Raw genomic sequence first — 21,652 nt, 5'->3', positions numbered from 1 at the left:
TGTGACTGCTGTTCAAAAGGTCATTAATATGGAAAGCTATAAACAGTGATGAAGATTTCAAGAAAGAAAAGAACTATTCGTTCAGTTCAGTTCAGTTGCTCAGTTGTGTCCGACTCTTGTGACCCCATGAACTGCAGGATGCCAGGCCTCCCTGTCCATCACCAACTCCCAGAGTTTACTTAAGCTCATGTCCATTAAGTTGGTGATGCCACCCAACCATCTCATCCTCTGTCATCCCCTTCTCCTCCCACCTTCAATCTTTCCCAACATCAGAGTCTTTTCAAAGTCAGTTCTTCACATCAGGAGTCAGTTCTTCACCTCAGGAGGCCAAAGTATTGGAGTTTCAGCTTCAGCATCAGTCCTTCCAATGAATATTCAGGACTGATCTCCTTTAGGATGGACTGGTTGGATCTCCTTGCAGTCCAAGGGACTCTCAAGAGTCTTCTCCAACACCACAGTTCAAAAGCATCAATTCTTTAGCACTCAGCTTTCTTCATAGTCCAACTCTCACATCCATACATGACTACTGGAAAAACCATAGCTTTATATGTCACTTATCTCTCAATTTTTTTTAAAGAATTGTTCAATAAACAAAAATAACCTATGACCCAGACCATTGATATAGCTTTTCCAACCACGTCACATGCCAGCCCAAGCACTAACCAACAGTTACTTAAGCCTGCTATCAGAAACATTGCTAGAAAACCTGTGCACAAACATATCAAATGCAAGATTCTATTCATTTGTTTCTTTCATTTGGAATGTGATATAGAAAGGGAAAGATATAAAAGATAAAAAAAGATACAAAAGGGAAAGGTTTACACGGTACCCTTTTAATAGGCAGTAACAGTGAAATCCTAAGGAGAAGTAATCTTATCTAATCAGTATTCCCTGCACCTTGGTTGTAGACTGCACAAGGAAAGAAAGTTCCGAGCAAAACCAGCTTGAAGGAGGATGAAGACAAATCTGGTCCTATCTTTATTGTTGTTCCAAATGGAAAGGAGCAAAGAATGAAAGATGAGAAAGGACTAAAGGTAAGGAAAGAATTAAAATCTTCAGGAAGTTTTTGCTTGGTTTTATAATCAAGAATTAAAAGTTTCTGTCTGAAATTCATAGCATTGTGAAATATCTAATAATTAACTAAATCTTTTGCTTGTGAATTATATCTTGTTTCTCTAAGACTACATTATGGAAGTATAAAATCCTACAGCATTAACTCCTTCCAAAGAAACTATGGAATGGAGCTGTTGCCTTTTTTTTTCTCCCGGTAGAAAGAAGTAGAAGTTTTTGGGCGTTTGGTGGGTTTCTGGGGTTTTATTTTGTTTAGAATCAAAGACTGGAAAGTAGTCATTGATTTTTATCAATTAACGCATATGTAATATGCCACTCCTTTAATCTTTCTTGTACCTGATACCTTAAAAGATAGGTTTGATAACTATATATGGCTAGTTCAATAATTTATATTTTGATGTTGTTTTGGTTTTATTAATCAGTTAAAGTTTTTTCAAAGTACATAAATTTTTAAAAATTCAAACTGCAAAAAGGTACAGAAAGTATGAAAAGCATGTCTCCTACTCCAGTCTCCCTGAACAGGGAAAATACCAGTTTTTTTATTTATTACTCTAAAAATAATAATATTCCATTCCTATACAATCATATATGTATAAATATATAGCTCTCCTTGTGCACAAGTGGTGGGAACATGCCATGCTCTTTGTTCTGAATCTTACTTTTTTCTTTTAATGGTATTTGAAATACTCTCTTGAAGATTGTTCCATATCTGAATGCATATGTGTTTTCAGTTTATTGATACATCGTATGTGTCTACCTGTCTTTATCCTCAACCCACTATGCTAAATATTTAAGTATTTGCTCTTATAAACTATACTGCCATAGGCATCTTTGAATGTCAATTTGTGCATGTATGTAAATATATTTATAATAAATGCTTAGACTAATATGCATATTTAAAATTTTTATACACATTTCAAATTTTCCCCTTATTAAAATTATGCCAACAGTATTCACCATGTTGTATGATAACAGAGCATTGATTTTTCTAGTAAAAATTGCTGAAAATTCTATTCCTAGAAGATTTTAAGAATTAAGCTTCCAGTGTATGACAGATGGAAAGTGCACTTTGCACTCATGTTTAATTACAAATTAATCTTGGTGAATTTAAAAATATCCTGTTAAATTGATTCCTGCAGCTGCTTTAAATAGAATGTCTCTGTGCATTTCAGTTGAACCCCTTACAGCCCCTTTTCACTGTTTGTTTGTTTGTTTCAGGTATTAAAGTGGAATTTTACTACTCCACGGGATGAATACATTGAGCAACTAAAAACTCAGATGTCTAGCTGTGTGGCTAAATGGTTACAAGATGAGATGTTTCACTCAGACTTTCAGCATCATAACAAGGCCCTTGCTGTCATGGTTGATGTAAGTTTGCAACAAAATTATTAGGCATGAATCTTGGACGTGTGAAAATACTGAAGTCTGTGAAATAATCAGGAGGTTGCATGACTTGAGAACTAGAATACACCATGTTCTTTGTTCTTAGAACTTTCTTATTATCTGATTGAATAAATGACTACATGTCTATAATTTGGGGTCTTAAATGGAGGCTTCAAAATCTATCATCTTTTTTCTGGGACTGTAGTAAAATTTAAGAGTTACTCGCCTAATAGAAATTAAATTTTTAACAGTCTAATTTTGGGGGGTTTTGTATCGTTTTCTTTCAAGCACTTGGAGAGCGAGAAAGAGGGTGTCATTGGCTGCCTGGATCTTATCTTAAAGTGGGTTACGCTGCGGTTTTTTGACACCAATACAAGCGTCCTCATGAAAACCCTTGAATATTTAAAATTGCTCTTCACCCTGCTAAGTGATGAGGAATATCATCTTACTGAGAACGAAGCATCTTCCTTCATCCCCTATCTTATCCTCAAGGTAAGACATTGTTCTCACTCTGGAAGATGACTCAAGCTCCCAGCTACTTCAGTTCTTGTATTTTTATTCCCTCTCCCATCTTCCATCTATTGTATGATGATAACCTTCCACCACTCATTTTCTTCTTTCAGATGTAGTAACACACAAGGGGGTGCGTTTGCTACTCAGACAGTGCCTCACTTTATTATTATTTTCCTTGTTGACCAGGTCGGAGAACCAAAGGATGTCATTCGTAAAGATGTCCGTGCCATCCTGAACCGGATGTGCCTTGTCTACCCAGCCAGCAAGATGTTCCCCTTCATCATGGAAGGAACCAAGTCCAAAAACTCCAAGCAGAGAGCAGGTAAAGCAACTATTAATTGATGCCTATGTCTGCAGCAGTGACCTCTCAGAGAAATAGTTTATAGATGAACCAGGAAGTTTCTTGGTTCCCGCCTTCTGATTGGACTGTGAGAGTGATGAGTTGCACACTGGTGGAGCCACAGTGTCAGGTGATGCAGGCACTACCCAGTACCTCCCTGGTGACAAAATCAAGTGCACAGGGGCCATCTGACTCACAGGCATCCCTTCTGGGAGCACTTGCTCTAGCACCATTGTTTTGTTGTATATTTTGTAGAAGGCAATAAACAAGGAGAAATTCAAGGGAGAGCCAGAATAAGACTTTAGCCCTTCATGTATGCCAAGGGAAATGTATCCAGTAAACATAGGTCTTTGTTCCAAATGTGTGTTGCTGCTGCTGCTGCTAAGTCACTTCAGTCGTGTCCGACTCTGTGCGACCCCATAGACGGCAGCCCTCCAGGCTCCCCCATCCCTGGGATTCTCCAGGCAGGAATACTGGAGTGGGTTGCCATTTCCTTCTCCAGTGCGTGAAAGTGAAGTCGCTCAGTCATGTCCGACTCTTTGCAACCCCATGGACTGCAGCCTGCCAGGCTCCTCCATCCATGGAATTTTCCAGGCAAGAGTGCTGGAGTGGGGTGCCATTGCCTTCTCCAAATGTGTGTTGAGTGTCCTTAATCTAGCTTCTCTTCCCCATCAGAGTGCCTGGAAGAACTGGGGTGTCTGGTCGAGTCCTATGGCATGAATGTTTGCCAGCCAACCCCGGGAAAAGCCTTAAAGGAGATAGCGATTCACATAGGAGACCGTGACAACGCTGTGCGCAATGCTGCGCTCAACACCATCGTCACAGTGTACAATGTGCATGGGGATCAAGTGTTCAAGCTGATTGGAACCGTGAGTCACTTTTCTCTGAACATTTTCAGCATGTTGTGAGTTGAAAGATCACGTAGGTGACAAATTTCATCCCATCTCAATTCTTAAGTTTTTACCACTTTTTATTAAAACTCAACCTCTTGCTATGTCCTGAAATCCATATAAACCCTTGATGGTGCATCTGATTACTTTAGGACACTTAAGGCTGTGTTTTACCAGAAGTTAGATTTTCTTTCTGAGCATTCCCCTCTTATCAATTTGCTTTAGATGAAAACTATTTTTGAATCAAGAAATTTGGGCTAGTCTGGGATTTAAATTGTGCCCGGCAGTCTCCTTGATAATTTTACTACATTTATTTTTTAGTGAGTAAGTACTCACTTGTATATAATGTGGATTCTGGTACCTGTCAGATCAAAAAGGTCTTGAGTTACAGCCGTTAGCCAGACTCTCCAAACATAGAAGGTTCTGTTTTTGACTCCTAGTTCCTCTGAGCCAATCACTACCGTGACTGGACCTGTTCTTCACTCCAGTTACCTCTTAGTAGCACATATATTTACCCTGTGCTTGTATTTTTTTATTTACATTTATCTCATTTAATCCTCACTATAAGGCCAGTGAAGGAGATAAAGCAGATGGGAATTTTACAGATGACCAGAAGTGAGGCTTCTTGCCCATAGCCACACCACTAGTTTAGTGGTGACACCACAAAAATGAGGAAGTTTTGTTTAATTCTTGACCTTTGTATTTGTAGTTATTCATGGGGCCTTTTCTTTTGTATCCTTTCCTTGTTTCATATGTTCTCTTACTAAAGTAAGTCAGGTTTTAGCAACAGTTGATTTTAAAGTATAGGTAGTGTTTGAAAGTGAACATACCCTAACCTAGGAGGTCCTGTTTGCTTCAGCATGAAAATGGAAATTAATTCTTAGGGCTTCCAATTATATGAAGATTATATGAGGTTTTTGGGCTTCCCTCATAGCTCACTCAGTAAAGAATCTGCCTGCAATGCAGGAAACCCGGGTTCGATTCTTGGGTTGGGAAGACCCCGTGGAGAAGGAAATGGCCACACACTCCAGTATTCTTACCTGAAGAGTCCCATGGACAGAGAGGAACCTGGCGGGCTATAGTCCATGGGGTCATAAGAGTCGGACACGACTTAGCGACTAAACCACCATATGAGGTTTTTAATTCTCTGAAATTCTAGTAGAGAGGTGAGCTAATAAATGTGGCTTCTGTTAACAGCTTTCTGAAAAAGATATGAGCATGCTTGAGGAGAGGATTAAGCGGTCAGCAAAAAGGCCTTCGGCTGCACCAGTGAAACAGGTGGAAGAGAAACCTCAGCGCACACAGAGCATAAGCTGCAACACCAACATGCTGCGCAAGGGGCCAGCTGAGGACATGTCCTCCAAACTCAAGTATGTGGGGCGAGGTGCTGGCCCAAGGTGCTTCTGTGGCCTTTGCCTGTGTGCTCAGAGCTTATCCTGTGACATAATCTTGAGTTCTTGTAGCCATTATCATGCATGACACAGTGTCTGGGTATATGTCTTGTAACCAAATGTTTAATCCTTCAGTCTTCATTGTCTTTGTCTCAAAACCACTTCTAAATAGTCTTGTGCCTTCTTTCACTGCTTTTCCGTGGACAGAATTATGTATCGCACTTATAGGATGTAAGTACTGCCTGCTAATTTCTCATTAGCAGGGCTCTTATATCTTTCTAACTTCTGACTTGGATTCATCCCCTCTGGAGGGCCACTGGTATAGAGTTTATAACCAGGGTGGAGGGTGTTCAAGTAGCTATGAGTCAAGCCTTCCCTGAAAGTCCACTGGCTAGCAGAAGTGTCAGCTCAATGTCATGTGGCCAAAGCACTGGTTCGCCTTCTTCCTTGTGTTCTGTTTGGTCATGAACAGGCTCCTGTTCTTCTCATTAAGCTGAGTAAAATGCATGCCACCCAGAATTGGCTTAGGGACTCAAAAAACTGCCTTCTAAGCAAGATAGTTCTATTTTGGGTCATATCATGAGTATAATTTTAACCAGTTTGAATTTGGAAACTGAATATCTACTGCTTAGATGTAATGCTGGTCCCACCTCGTCAAGAGTGAATATTCCTAAAAAGAGGTGATTGTCCCTGAAGTATAAAATTTACTGAACACTGCATGGGATGATGCTTGTAATTAGAAAAACATAAACACTGGTTAAATTGGTGGAAAAAATCCAGGCAGTCTAGATATTTCTTAGGTTTTTGCCCAGAAGTCGTGACCTTTGAGTCAATATAAATATTCTTTATTATTTACTGCCGCAACCGGAATAGCTGTACAAGGTTGGTTGGCTTCAGTGAACTAGAGAGAATACTTATAATTTGGCAGTACTATAAGTACAAGTGAATCTACTCTCAGGATATTCATGAACCAGCGTTGTTGCCCATTGAAGACACTTGCTTAGAGGCAAGGATTTAAATCATTCAGGGGGGCTGAAACCAGAAGTTGAACGTCTGTCATGCAGCTTTGGGGAGGTTGGCAGTGCTGCTCTTGCCCTCAGGTTCAGAAGTCTCTCTGATTCAGGAGCCTCCTTTTGCTCCCCTTAGCCAAGCCCGAGGCATGAGTGGGCACCCCGAGGCCACGCAGATGGTGCGCCGGGAGTTCCAGCTGGACCTGGACGAGATCGAGAGTGACAGCGCTGCGGTGCGCTGCGAGATGCCGGAGCTCGTGCAGCACAAGCTGGACGACATTTTCGAGCCGGTGCTCATTCCTGAGCCCAAGTGAGTTAGCCCGTCTCAGCGTGAGCGGTTCGTGATGGTCGGGGTGTACATACTGAAGAGAGTTCTCTGTGCAATTACAGCTTTTTAGAATAGATTCAGTTCAGTTCAGTCGCTCAGTCGTGTCTGACTCTCTGCGACCCCGTGGACCGCAGCACGCCAGGCCTGCCTGTCCATCACCAACTCCCAGAGTTAAACTCATGCCCACTGAGTTGGTGATGCCGTCCAACCATCTCATCCACTGTTGTCCACTTCTGCCGCCTTCAGTCTTTCCCAGCATCAGGGTCTTTTCAAATGAGTCAGTTCTTTGCATCAGGTGGCCAAAGTATTGGAGTTTCGGCTTCAGCACCAGTCCTTCCAATGAATATTCAGGACTGATTTCCTTCAGAATAGATTACTGTCTGGCTAATAGTGGTTCCTTATTGAAACATGGATCTAGTGGGGAATTGCATAATTCCAACTCACTGGGATACCTTGTAATAATTGAATGTTTTCCTTTGCTCTGCTCTCTAGGATCCGGGCTGTTTCTCCACACTTTGATGATATGCACAGTAATACAGCATCCACAATCAATTTTATTATCTCCCAAGTAGCCAGCGGTGACATCAGCACAAGCATTCAGGCTCTGACACAGGTAACGGTGGTGTTGCCCGTGGCAGTGACCCCACGGATGACCACTGCGGAGCAGTGGTAGTGGCGGCTGCACGCTGAGGACAGCATGAGGGGAGGCGGTCAGCGCTCGGTGCCACCCTGACGACCCCAGTGCGCAGGGCCCACTCTCAGACATCACTTGCTGCGCAGAGCAAGTAGATGGGGAGAGCTCTAATAGAGCCTTGCTGTTTACAGCTGTGTTCTTTCACCCGAGGCTGGACCATAGCAATGGGTAGGAACCAGCTTTCATGGAGCTTTCTTAGACTTCAGTGGACAGAGACAAACACAAAATATCAATAGTAACTACTGTGCAAATAAAACTCAAGTGGGGGATGGGAGAGAGGGGACCAAGTGCCCGTCGCTTAGATGGGTGGTTGGGCCTCAAGCAGAGGACAGCTAGTACAAAAGCTGAGTACAGAAGCTCTAGAGTAGGAGTGACCTTGGCGTGGTCACAGAAACAGAACAGGCCAATGTGCCTGCAGCATAGGTGGCAAGAGGGAGAATGGCACAGAATGACATTTGAAGGGTGGACAGAGGCCAGATCATATAGAGCTGTAAAAGCCCAGCAGTAAGTTGTTTGGATTTTCAGTGTGATTGGAAGTCATTAGACTTTGGAGCAAAGAGAAACTACAGGTTTTTTAAAAATCGTTCTCTTCTTCCTCTGCTTCCCTTTCCTAATGGTCCAGTCATACAGCCAGGAGGAGGGTAGCACAAGGAAGACACCTACCTTGTGGCACGGGGTGGGAGTAGAGAGCCACAAGGGCCCGGTGTGAGGGTCTCCAAGCCCAGGTGTTGTGAGGAGGATGTCATGTGAGAGGCATGACTGCCAGGAAGCAGAGCCAAAGCCGGAAGATGATGTCCATGACGGGGAGCTGACATGGCGTGGTATTAGCACACCCTGGGCAGGGTGAAGAGGATATTCATGTGTGTTGGAGGGGAGCAGGACAGCTCGTGGGTGGCTCAGAATGGGGACTCAGAGCCCAAACAGTGGAGGTTGGCCTGGGGAACCAGGCGGAGATGATGGCAAAGATGGGAGATTGGTTACATATAAAGGGATTGGTCAAGTAGATATAATAAGGAAAATGGGGGCCAGAGAAGGGTGATAAAATATGGAAGCCCAGGGAAATAAAATGAACTCTGCTATTGGACTGGAGTTAGATGCATCAGTATGAATTCATGTTTTTCAATATACAGATGTAGAAATAAATGTATGTGCATATGTATATATGTGATATATAATAAATGAATGTTACAGATAATATGCATATATAGATATACAATAGCTATCCAGAATACTTAAGAACTCCTATAACTCATTGACAAAAAAATAAAACCCAGTTCAAAAGTTGGCAAAGGACATGAACAGACATTTTTCTAAAGATGATATACAAATGGCAAATAAGCGAGTAAAAAGATGTTCACCATCATTAGTCACTAGGGAAATATAGATCAAAACCACAGTGAGTTACCACTTCACAGCCATTAGAATTTTTTTTTTAGTGGAAAATAGCAAGTGTTTGCCATAATATGGAGAAACTGGAACCTGAGTGTATCGCTGGTGGAAACATAAAGTACTATAACCATTGTGGAAAATAGTGGTTTCTCAAAAAGTTAAATATAGAATTACAATAGGATCCTCAGATCCCCTCCTAGAAAGCAGAGATTCAAATACTTATGCTTCAAAGTTCACAGCATCATTATTGACAATAGCCAGAAGGTGGAAGGAAACTGTTCAAGTGTCCATCAACAGATGAATGAATAAACAAAATTGGGTGTGTATATATATTTATATATACATATACACACACACAGTGGAATATTAGTCATAAAGAAGAACGAAATTGTGACACATGCTTCAACATGGATGAACCTTGAAAGCATTATGCTATATAGAATTAATCAGGCACAAAGGGACAAGTATTGTGTGATTCCACTTACATGAGGTACCTAGAATAGCCAAATAAAGAAACTAGATTAGAGTTTCCTAGGGGTTGGGCAGGTGGATGGATAGAAACTTATTATTTTAATGGGTACAGATTCTGTCTGGAATAATGACAAAGTTCTGGAAATAGTGATGATGGTTTTTAAGTTTTGTTGAATGACATTATTTTGTGACATTTCCAAATAAACAGAAATATACTGTGTTCTCAAGATTCAGTGTTATAAAGATGACAGCTTCTCCTCAAGTTATATCTGTAAATTCAATGCCATTCCAATCAAAATCTTAAGTTTTTTTTTTTCTGAAGTTGAGAAGCTGATTCTAAAATTTATATGGGAAATCAAAGGGCCTAAAAATAGCAGAGACAGTTTTAAGACAATGTTTTAAAATAAAAACACAACTGAAAGGACTTAAACCACTGGTATTAGCAGTGACGACAGAGCCACTGTAATCAAGTCAGCATAGTACTGGCCCAAGGAGAAGCAGGCAGGCCATCAGGACGGAACATCTCCAGGAAACTTAAAGCACGGGAGTCATTAACATCTCTTAACAAATGTAAAAAGTAGAAGATATACTGACCAAATTCTTTGCTGATAACCCAATAAAATTGTTAATAAATAATATTAATATCACAAAAGATTTTATTTTTATTCACTCAAAATTGTTCCATACATTTTGGCATCTAATATATTGATAAAAAACTAGAAAGTTTATTATCTTAGTGATTTTAAAAAAAAATTTGAGGCTTGAAATTTCTAATTCAATTCTGAAAATATAAAGAAATATTATATTGTAAAAAAAAAGAAATTAACATATGATAAAGTATTATTAAAGTACAGATTCTGTTCAGATTCCACAAAATTTTAGGCTAGTGTCCATTATTTGTTTTCATACCTCATTCAAGATTCCACATTGTATTTAGTTGCATTGAGCAGCTTCAGCTGCATGTAACAGATTCTGGTAAATTCCCTTATCATTTTTATTCTGTTACAAATATTTTCTGATTTTCCTTGTTATGGCTTCTTAGGTATACCCATCATTTAAAAGTGGACATTTAATTTCCAAACACATGGAGTTTTTAAAGTGTATTTAGTATTAACTTCTCATTTTTATGTTAATTTCTCATTTAAACACTTTCTTCTCTGCAGTCATGCCTCTGTTTTTTAAGTTTTCTAACTTTATTGAGGCTTTCAATGGCTAAGTCAAAGATCTCCTTTGGTAAATGTCACACTGAACTTGAAAATATGTGGGCTATTAATATCTTTTAATATTGATTTCTAACATAGTTCCACAGTGATGAGAGACAGACTATGATTTCAACACCTTTAGACCTTGAAACTTTCACCTTATTTTATGTCCCTGGATATGTTCCAGTGTCTGCTAGTTTATTGTCTGTGCGAACTTTAAATAGAATGTCTATCCTACTGTTGTATGAAAATTGTATGAATCTTAATTATATTGAATAGATTCATAGTGCTTTTCAGGCCTACTATATCCTGCTTTTTCTGTATATTCTTTCTACTAACTTTTGAGAGTTTGATATCGAAACTCCCAACTAAAAATCTTAATTTGGCTCAAAAAGTAATTGTAATATTTGGGGCACTATGTGTAACTTTGTTCTGTATTTTCCAAGTCTTCTGTAAATGTGTTATCGTACTTTCATAGTTTAAAAAATAAAAAAGAGAAAAAAAAAATCAAAACTCTTAAAGGAAATAATTTCCCTCTACAACTATACTGAAGCTACTGAACTCAGAAAAATATATTGCCTGAAGTGCATTTATTATTGAAGAAAGGCTAAAATAAAGTAACTTAGTACTTAGAAAGTAAAAAAATAAAAAATTTGAGAGTAGGTAATATAGCTAAAACTCATGAAATTCTAAAAGCCAGTTCTTATTTTTAAAAAAAGATTTAAAATTAAAAATCCCTTACTAGCTTGATTGGAGAGCAAAAATATAAGTACCGGGGTGAAAAAGGAACTAACCATAGATGTGGAAGAGATTCTTTTAAAAAAATAAGATAACACACATGTAACCCTAAAGTGACTAAGCATGTATGCCACTCTCTGGAAACTTGATTCAACTGATCCCCGATCCCAATTTTTTGAAATAACCAAGGAATTTGGGGAAACCATTGAAAAATAAGGCAGGAAACCCAGAACCTAAAATGAAAGGACAAATTTAATCATATGAAAGTTTTTAAGATTTTAATTTGGAGAAATTTACTGTATATTTTCAATAAACAAGTGTTATATTGTGGGATATATTTGCTTATGATCAATAAAGGACCAATAACTACAGTAAGCAGAACTCTTACTAACTCTTGAGAAAAAGAGAACCTAAAAAAAGAAAATAACTCAAGGATAAGAATAGGCAAATCACAGAAAATATCCAAATGGCCAGTAAATACCTGTGAAAAGATGTCCAGCACCTCCCCACCACAGAAATGCACATTAAAATAAGATCATCACATTTAAACTTTCAGAGTGATAAAAAGGAAAATGAGTAATAATACTTCCAGCTGATAGAGACACTGAAAAAACAGTACTCTTACACATTACGTGTAGAAATGAGAATTAGCGTTAGTGCATTTTTAAAGAAAACAACATAGCATAATTTTAAATGTTTTATCCTTCAACCTAAAAAGTTAAACTCTGGGCACACCTTTATTTTTTAGAAACTAAAAGACAAGTACCTTGGGATATATATATGTACACAAAGATGTTTATTATAAAATTATAGTGGGCAAGATATCCAAACTAGTTGATCAGTCAGGGAATGATGACGTTTTGGTGTGTCTGTATGTGGACTATATAATACAGCCTTTAAGAGTAGAATTGTTTCTGTTGACTTTAAGGATTTTCATAATTTTCTGTTAGGAAAGCTAGATGCAGAAAACTGTATATACTATAAATATGGAATAAACAGTGCCCTAAACCTTGACCCTATGTATGTGTGCATGTATGGTTATATGTATTTTTTTAATATATGTAATATATATATATATATTATATTTTTTAAAAATTTTGTCCATGTTGAAAGTGTTATTAAACTGTTCCAGTTATATAAAATTGTATGTGCTTTGGGTATACATGCGTAAAGAAGTTAAAGTAGGACCACCAGCTTCTCAGCACAAGGTGGCACCAGTCACGTTGCACTTTGCATAGACGGTGCCCTCTGGAGTTGTGCAGCATAGCAGCCTGCAGGAAAAAGTGGTCATGAATTGTCAGTAATGATTGTCTCGGTGTCATTTATGTAATCTTAAAAATAAGATATTTTTACAGTAGTGAATAGGAAGTATGTGTTTTTCCCATAGTAACATTTTATTATTAGTGACATCCAGTCTACTGAACCAAAAAAAACCTGGATCAAGATGTGGAAAACTTGGGTATTGAATTTGAACTAAGTAGCCTGATTTTACTGAGCCTCATTTTTCTCATCTGGTAAATGAAGATCTTACATCCAGCCCTGTCTGTTTCTACCTCTCAGAGCTGTTGGAATAATCAAATGACATACTGGGTATAAAAACACTCTCTTTAATAAATTAGCATTTAAACACAAGGATTATTATCCCCTAAACTAGATGACAAGCCTCTTAGAATAGGAGCTACAGTTAATTCACACCATAGTATCTTGCTCTGTAAATATTTATTGAATGAGTCCCTAAGGACTAGTTATTTGTTAAGTGATTGAGTTTTTTCAAGTTAAGATATTAGAAGTGCTTTGCTAATAAATATTGCAAAGACTCGTAGTGTCTTCCTGCTACCTAGAAGTATAAAGCTTGGAAAATACATCTTGGATTTTTGTTATCAGATCGATGAGGTCCTGAGACAGGAAGACAAAGCCGAAGCCATGTCTGGCCATATTGATCAGTTCCTCATAGCTACGTTCATGCAGTTGAGACTCATCTACAACACGCATATGGCAGACGAGAAACTGGAGAAGGATGAAATCATCAAGTTGTATAGCTGTATCATTGGCAACATGATTTCGGTAAGGCTACCTCTGCAGATCCCGAGTTTCCCTTCAGTCTCTCATCCCACCCAGGTTCTCAAGCCTGAGTCGGTTCTGATGTTCTAGTGAAACGTGGGAAACACATATCATTTGTGGGATTTTTCCGTGTAAGCTGTTGACTGCTTCCACTGGACGCCGGACAACATTCCAGCTCATCTTATTGTGAGGAGACTTACAAACTACCTGAAATTCTGCTTTTTGCCAGTTTCTTCATCAGTCATGGTTGGGCCTTGGTTGGCTTTTACAGAAACTGATTTGTCAGTAATGATTGTCTCAGGGTGTAATTTATGTAATCATAAAAATAAGATCTTTTTACAGTTGTGAATAGGAAGTATGTGTTCACATTAAAAATACTTTTTATAAGAGTAGGAAGCATGCCAATTAATTTTCACTATTACTGGAGGTTTGGGAGAGTAGTGATCTTTATTTTTTTCCTAGTACTCTGAATTTTTTTTCCATTTATTTTTATTAATTGGAGGTTAATTACTGTACAATATTGTAGTGGATTTTGCCATACATTGACATGAATCAGCCATGGATTTACATGTGTTCCCCATCCTGATCCCCCCTCCTGCTTCCCTCTTGAATTTTTATAAATACAGTATAATCGTTTATTAGACTGTGCTGCCCATGTTTCTCTTCCTCACTGTGTATGTTGAGTTTCACGCCTCTCTAACAGAATTATCATTGGATAGCTGTTTCAGATAGAAAGCCTCGCCCGGGAGGCCTCCACTGGAGTTTTGAAAGACCTGATGCATGGCCTCATCACCTTAATGCTAGATTCTCGAATTGAAGATCTGGAGGAAGGGCAGCAGGTGATCCGCTCTGTGAACCTCTTGGTGGTGAAAGTTCTGGAGAAATCAGACCAGACCAACATCCTGAGGTATATTTGTACTATGAGCATTAGAGTCTGGAACAGCCTCTCTTGTCTACACATAGAAACCAAAAGGTACTAGATCAGTTTTAAGTTTAGGTTTGTCTGATAAATTATTACTCTTCTCTTCCTCAAGAACCAGTTATTCCAACCTGAGACAGCAGTTATAGTAAGTAACAACTCAAGAAGCCAGCCAGTATTACGAGTTTTCTAGAACAGGACCGTGGAATTTGTCAGTTACCTCCTCTTTGGTATACATTTCATTTCATGTACATTCCTTTCTTAACTACCAGTAACAATGAGAAATAGCTACAAGCTTTACCGTTTACCAACTGGTAACTTACTAAGCTTCAGTGATGTTTATTTTCTTAATGACTGAGTAATCAAGGACAGTTCCTGATGCATGAGCTCTTCATTTCTCGGGTGGATAGAGACTGCTTACACTTGGCCTTTCAGTTACTGACTTTAGTTGGAATGCAGGCTTGAAACTTACTAATGCTGTTGTGTTGGGTTTGTTTTCTAGTGCCCTTCTTGTTTTGCTGCAAGACAGCCTCCTAGCAACAGCCAGTTCTCCCAAATTCTCAGAGCTTGTTATGAAGGTGAAGTTGACATAATTTGATCTCTTTTCTTTTAAAGTGTAGGGAAAGAGGATTGAAAGTAAGTCAGCCAGGCACACCTGAATAATACAGTTGTTCTCCATTTTTCCTTTCCTTCTGTACCCCCAGTTCAGGCCTAAAAAAATTCCTGGTCTCAAACAGTGAAAAGATAGAACTATTTTGTGAATATCTTGTTTTCCTAGAATCTAAAGGCAAGAAGTTTGATGAGACAAATTTCATTTCTCATGGGGGGAAAAATATGTATAGACTTATAATGTTTTGGTCTCTTTTTGAAAAACTGCAGATGAACATATCTGTAACATTGTAATACTGTTACTGCACTGTCATAGTGTAAAATATTTTTGTTTCCTCAGAGTAGATTTGATGAGGTAATATGAACTACTCTCAGGAGTCAAACCAACCCAGGACAGAATTTCCTCATTTACTTACTGTTTAAGGCCCCATCTCTAGGGTGTGGGAGAGGAACGAAGGTGGGTGACTTGTCACACTTCACCCGGTCACGTGGGTGAAGCAGATGATACTGTTCACGTTAGCCGCTGAACTCGAAGGTTCGTGAGGTGCCACTTTCATATCCCTGACCATCCTTTAGAGGTGATCCCAGAGCTTAGGGAAAACAATGGTGACAGAGATTATCCTCATTCTTCGGTGACTCCGTCTGACTTTCGTTTCCTTTTTAAATAGTGTCTCTGGAGGATGGTTCGACTGCTGCCTGATACCATCAACAGCATTAATCTGGACAGAATTCTCCTGGACATACACATTTTCATGAAGGTCTTCCCCAAAGAAAAGCTCAAGCAATGCAAAAGTGAATTTCCCATAAGGACCCTAAAAACGCTGCTGCACACTCTATGCAAACTAAAAGGGCCCAAGGTGAGTGAGAACAGCAACCATTCCCGTGGTAGCTTGAGAGAACATCACGGATGTGGGACCACTGCCATTCAACGCACACGTCTGTCCCTCAGATTCTAGACCACCTGACTATGATTGACAACAAGAACGAGTCAGAGCTGGAGGCCCACCTCTGCCGGATGATGAAGCACAGCATGGAGCAGAGCGGGAGCAAGTCTGACAAGGAAACAGAGAAGGGAGCCTCTCGGATTGTGAGTGTCCTGACTTGAAAGACTGAGAGCAGTGGTCTTGCCAAAGGGATGAGTCACCGGAGCCTGTCTTTCTTAGGGCCTAAGGTGAAGGCTCAGGGATTAGTCCAATCACCTTGAAGTTTTCAAATATAAACTCTAACCTTGTGCTTTTTGTCCCTAAGAAAAGTTTCTGTGTCCATGCCTAAGGCATCTGTGTCTCTAGATAAATTTAGGGAGGGACTTTCCTCCCTAAGTTTAGTTGAAAACCTGAGACTTGTTACCGTTTCTGCTGCAACCTCTGCAGCTCTGCGGCTTCTGTTATCTGCAGCATACAAGGAAGGGCTGAAGTTTGAGATAAGATTTTCAGTTCTTATCCAACCACTGGTTCCTACCTAATAACTCAGATCTAACCAATGGTTCCTTCCTTGTGTCTTTAGGATGAAAAATCATCAAAGGCCAAAGTAAATGATTTCTTAGCTGAGATTTTTAAGAAGATTGGCTCTAAAGAGAACACTAAAGAGGTGAGAGGGAAAAGGTTGACCCAGATGGGGATCTGCTTTATGGAAGAGTCACTAACATCTGTCTCCACCTCCTTTTCCTTGTTGACCAGGGCCTAGCAGAGTTATATGAGTACAAGAAGAAATATTCAGACGCTGACATTGAACCGTTTCTGAAAAACTCCTCCCAGTTTTTCCAGAGCTATGTTGAGAGAGGCCTTCGGGTGATTGAGATGGAGAGAGAGGGTAAAGGCCGTCTTCCGTCCTCAGCAGGTAAGGTGACTCCAGGAAAAGCTCAGAATCGCCCCCGCCTCGGCCACTAGGGCTTCCGCCAGGCTTACGTTTCTGTCCATGCCTCTCAGTCTTAACGGCCACAGTGAGGCAGAGTGGCAGCTCTCACTCAGCCTCGATCCGTGTCAGGGTCTGGCATCGGCCGCGCTCTCTGTCCCTGGAAACGGCCTCTCCCGGGCCCTGGGCCTCCACGATCTCGGTCCCCTCCCCCTCACTGCTGCCCCCAGGGCGCTCCAGCTCTTAATGTTGGTGTCGCCCTGGGTCCTCACCCTCACCCCCTTAACTTCTTCTCCCAGCACTTTAAATACAGTTTCTGTGCCAGCAAAGCCCAGTTTTCTCTGTTGTCCAGCTCAGCTCTCCTCCCTGCTCCCAGCTGAGAGACCGTGCCTGACATCAAACACCAAGTTGCTGGTAGTCCCCAAAACCTGCTCCAGTTGCGTTCCTCTCCATCTTGCTGGATGGCAACTTTGTCCTTCCGGTTTGCTCAGCCCCCAGCTTTTGAGTTTTCTCTTCCTGTCAGGGAATCCTTTTGAGGGACTTGTCGTGTGGTCCAGTGGTTAAGACTCCATACTTGCAGTGCAGGGGGTGCAGGTTCAGTCCCTGATTGGGGCACTAAGAGCCCACTTGCCTTGCCTACAGCCAAGGAAAGAAACAGAGAGAGCTTTCTGACTTCCCTTGCCAGACACACAGAGGATCCACCCACACTGGTGACCTTCCCCGCCACCCCCAGTTCTGTTCCCATCTCCCATGGTCACGTCCCCCGCAGAGCATCTAAACAGGCTCCTCAAGCGTTTTCCACAGGCTCTCCCTTTCATTCAGCAGAGCAGAAAGCCTTACACGAAAGGTCTGTGCAGTCTGACATGACGTGGCCTCCTGATCCCTTTAGAACTGTCTCCCTCCTGCTACCCTCTCTTGACTTCGGTTCCACTGCGGCTTCACCAGCCCCCTCCCCATTCCTGGGACACGCCAGGCACACCCCTTAAGGCCTCTGCACTGGCTCCTCTTGCCTTTAGATTGCTCTTCTCCACGGCAGTCCTGTTTCCTCCTCCTGATCGGCGTCACCCAGGGGGGCCTCACTTACAACTCGCAACCTGCCCCTCACTCCCCCTAGTACTTTACCTCCCGTGACACACCATAGAACATCTTGTTCATTAGATTGACTGATTGATGTTTGTTTCTGCTAAAATCTAAAATTCACAGGGGTAAAGATTTCTATCCTCCTTGTTGCCTGGCACATAACAGCACTCAGTAGCACTTTGAATGTATATGGGTGAGGCCTGTCCTGCTGTTAAGCTGGAACGTTACTGACCGCACAGTGAGAAAGCCTGTATTAGAGAATGACTGCTCAAGGATCTAGAGACAAAAGGAAGACTTCGGAGGTATCAGTGACAAAAAATAGCTGTCCAGAGCCTTAAACCCAAACAAGGCCCAACTGCTGCAGGCCGCTCACCAGGCAGAGCCCTCTCAGTGGTCCTGTATTTAGTTCTTTCCAGGTGCAGGGACGCTCACCTACTCTTAGCCCGAGACTCTGTGCCTGTGAAACTATCCCTCCGCGCGTCTCCGTTCTGGTCGGGGTCCCTCTCACCACGTACCTTTCTAGGCTGCACTGTCCCTTATCTTCTCTTGTTTCTTGTTGTTTCGTTGTTACTGGGTTTTTTGGTTTGTTTTTGCTTTCCCGATAGTTGGTCTTGTCTTTAAACCCTGTAAGTTACGCCTCTCCACGACCCAGAGTCCCTTCTGGAAGCGCATGAGCAGTGTCAAAGGCCACATGCGGGCGTTCCTAGTTGAGGTCATCGGGACAGGGCCTCCGTCTCTTATGTCCAGAGTCCTTTCTGAGGAAGCTAAATGTTTGCAACGCAGGCATGTGACCCCACCGGTAACTGAATGCCTGAAAGTGCTCAGGCTTCCTGCATCGCTGCGTTCTTCTTCACTTTTCACCCTCTCAGAGTATTCTCATCTGTACGTGAGAGGATCCCTTTTTGTCGGGAGTAGCCTGTTTTACTTTCTTCTGTTTACCGTAGAGGGTTTTCTTCCCAGTGCTCTTGGCTTATGTGATGCCTTTTCATTGATATCAAATTGGATATTTTAAATGCTTGCATTTTGTGGTGGTTCTGCTCAGAAACTTAGAACTATGATAGATTTTGTTTTGGTTTGATTTGGCTCTGGTTTTCCCCACTCCTCCCAGAATATTGATCTCGATGCTCCAGCTCCTCCTCTTTGGACACCTGTTTCCTCCTCTTCCTCCTGAGCTCCTTGCTGTCCTCCCTGGTTGGAATAAGAGTGTTCCCCTGGGTATCACCTGGTCGAAATCAAGTCTGATTCTTGAAAGTATTTAAAGCCCTTTAGACTCCTCACTTGGGCACTTAGCATTTACTCGGAGTGGCTCAGGCACTTTGGATTGCCCAGTTCAGCCAGGGGTGACAGGGTAAACCCCTGCAGAGCTCAGACGGCAGCGGGAGGGCCCAGCGCAACACGCAGTGCCCTTCGGGGGCTTCCCTGGTGGTCCAGCGGTTAAGGCTCCTTACTTCCATTGCAGGGAGTGTGGGTTCAACCCCTGTTCAGGGAACTAGATCCCACATGCCACAGGATGAGGCCAAAAAAAAAAAATTCAGTGCTTTTCTCTTAGCAGTTTTGGAAATTCTCATTAAGTATATCTTATATATTTCAGAGTACCTTTTATCACCAATGCCAGGTAATCATCAGGTAGAATGGTGATAATCAAGGCCCAAATTGTTCCCTTCAGTGGGAGATCTAACAAGGGCAGTCAGGGCAGGGGGTATATATCTGAATACTCCTTCTACGTTTCCCCCTTAGGCATCTCCCCTCAGATGGAGGTCACGTGTGTGCCCACCGCTACAAGCACAGTGTCCTCCTTAGGTAACACAAATGGAGAAGAGGTGGGACCGTCTGTCTACCTAGAGAGACTGAAAATTCTCCGACAGCGATGCGGTCTGGACAATACAAAGGTACTGCTAGTCTCCTTCCGTGTGGGGCAGGGAGGGTGATGACCAGCAGGCTGGCCAGAGAGGCCGAGACCCAGCCTCGGAGGGTATTGCCCTGAGGTCAGGCCCACCCTGCCTGACAGCATCTCTCCTCCTCTCAACAGCAGGATGACCGGCCCCCGCTGAGCTCTTTGCTCTCCAAACCGGCAGTTCCCACGGTGGCCTCCTCCACAGACATGCTGCATAGCAAGCTCTCCCAGCTCCGCGAGTCGCGGGAGCAGCACCAGCACTTGGACCCGGACCCCAGCCAGACCCACCCCACAGGCCCCGTGACCTCCTCCCCCTCCACAGCCAACATCGACGACTTGAAAAAAAGACTGGAGAGAATAAAGAGCAGTCGCAAATGAAGCCGCCCCACTGCCGGCGCCCTGCCGCGTTAGTTGACTAAACTAGGAGTCCTCATAGTTCAGGCGGCCTCGGCAGGCCGAGTGTACACAGACTGGTTGTGTGTATCATACTGTGGGCCTGGGGGAGGAGTCGTCGTGGCACGAGTCTTTTGCACATCGTCCGCTTCTCTCCGCCAGCATCCTGCCTCTCTAGAAGACTGTCTGTGTCTTAGTTTAGTGTACAGACCTGTAAACAGCGGGCCTCCTCTCAGCTCAGACTAGTTTCCATATCCTTTTTCTTTTTAATTGCTCATTTGTAAAGTTGTCCTAATCTTTCCTAGCTTTTAACTATTAGAAACTCTTGACTAGTTTTCCTTTGAGTTTGTGAGCTCTTCTCCTTGTAGCCCTGAAGGGTCACTGTATTCTGTATGAATGCATGGCATGATACAACTAATTTAAGAGTCTTTTATAAATAAAGTTTGCATTAACTATAACTGTGTTCCAAGATGCTCCTGTCGGGGAGTGTTGGGCAGCTGTCCATTGCCGGTTCTTGAGACCTGCTAGGTGCTCAGCCAGTTAGAGAAAGGGTCATCATCGCTGCTGATGGAGCTCTGCGTTTTCTTGGCCCACAGGCTTGATGCTGTCTTTCTCTCCTTTGGAATAAGAGGAACTCAACTCTCCTGCTTTCCACGTGCAGCTCCTAGGGGAGCAAAGAAATCTTTCTTCCTTGTTTTGAGATTTTTGGTCGCGACTTCCATCACATCATCACCATGCTTCCAAGGAGCTCTCAGGTCTCCTACCACCTTGCTGCTCAGGCGCATGTGACCTCGTGCCCAGGGGTCAGCTGGGCTGCCGCGGCCGTCACACCACAACTAGACTCGGTCATCTTACTAAAGGGAGACGGAGAGCACAGGGGCTTCCTGCCTGGTTAGCCGAGTCTCTGGATCTAGACGGACAGTTGCTTCACACTCTGTCTCAGTGAAGACTAGAAATAGGGCTTCCCTGGTGGTCCAGTGGCTAAGACTCCGCAGTTCCAAGGTGTCCAGGTTCTATCCCTGGTCAGGGAACTAGATTCCTCATGCCACAACTAAAAATACAACTAGCCACAACTAAGACCTGATAGTCAAATAAATCATGTTTTTTAAAAAAAAGCTAGAAATAAACTGAGGATTCACCTCTGCAGCACATTCCACAAGGCCCCCTTCCACAGTCAGAAAACATTTAAGTCAAAGGAACCTTTCTACACACCTCTTACTTAACTGGTGTTCAAGAAATGAAAGGGTGATGAGAAATTAATCTTCTGTTGATTCTAGTCATGATTTTCAGATGGTCCACATGCTGCCTGAAACAAAAAATTAAATTTGCCTCTCCCTTCTATTGGGAATATATATAGAAGCAAGCCTTTCGCTGAAAGGGACAGAGGAGAAGGAACGTATTTAGAAAGAATGGCTGTGCTTGGAT

The 21,652-nt window shown here is 42.0% G+C and overlaps 1 protein-coding gene and 1 non-coding gene across 5 annotated transcripts in view; both read left to right on the top strand.

The window, feature by feature from the left end:
• Positions 1-20,685, top strand: part of CKAP5 (cytoskeleton associated protein 5) — a 97,165-nt gene extending 76,480 nt beyond the window's left edge. For 3 of the 4 annotated variants that reach the window (XM_043910851.1, XM_043910870.1, XM_043910861.1), the window contains 17 exons: positions 909-1,034; positions 2,290-2,439; positions 2,743-2,946; positions 3,154-3,289; positions 3,983-4,176; positions 5,395-5,567; positions 6,735-6,908; positions 7,419-7,539; positions 13,305-13,484; positions 14,201-14,388; positions 14,903-14,978; positions 15,678-15,866; positions 15,959-16,096; positions 16,513-16,596; positions 16,686-16,845; positions 19,678-19,829; positions 19,970-20,685. In XM_043910851.1, coding sequence (XP_043766786.1) covers positions 909-1,034; positions 2,290-2,439; positions 2,743-2,946; positions 3,154-3,289; positions 3,983-4,176; positions 5,395-5,567; positions 6,735-6,908; positions 7,419-7,539; positions 13,305-13,484; positions 14,201-14,388; positions 14,903-14,978; positions 15,678-15,866; positions 15,959-16,096; positions 16,513-16,596; positions 16,686-16,845; positions 19,678-19,829; positions 19,970-20,212 — 2,688 coding nt within the window. In that variant the 3' untranslated portion in view covers positions 20,213-20,685. The remainder of the gene's footprint in view (positions 1-908; positions 1,035-2,289; positions 2,440-2,742; positions 2,947-3,153; positions 3,290-3,982; positions 4,177-5,394; positions 5,568-6,734; positions 6,909-7,418; positions 7,540-13,304; positions 13,485-14,200; positions 14,389-14,902; positions 14,979-15,677; positions 15,867-15,958; positions 16,097-16,512; positions 16,597-16,685; positions 16,846-19,677; positions 19,830-19,969) is intronic. The other variant, XM_043910878.1, reaches the window with a different exon arrangement.
• Positions 3,395-3,505, top strand: LOC122703770. The gene has a single exon (XR_006343602.1). It is a non-coding gene; the product is annotated as a small nucleolar RNA SNORD67 (small nucleolar RNA).
• Positions 20,686-21,652: the final 967 nt, after the last annotated feature.

This window comes from Cervus elaphus, chromosome 1 (genome assembly GCF_910594005.1).
Source record: "Cervus elaphus chromosome 1, mCerEla1.1, whole genome shotgun sequence".
Classification (NCBI taxonomy): Eukaryota; Metazoa; Chordata; class Mammalia; order Artiodactyla; family Cervidae; genus Cervus; species Cervus elaphus.
This window is presented reverse-complemented; position numbering and strand designations above follow the sequence as displayed.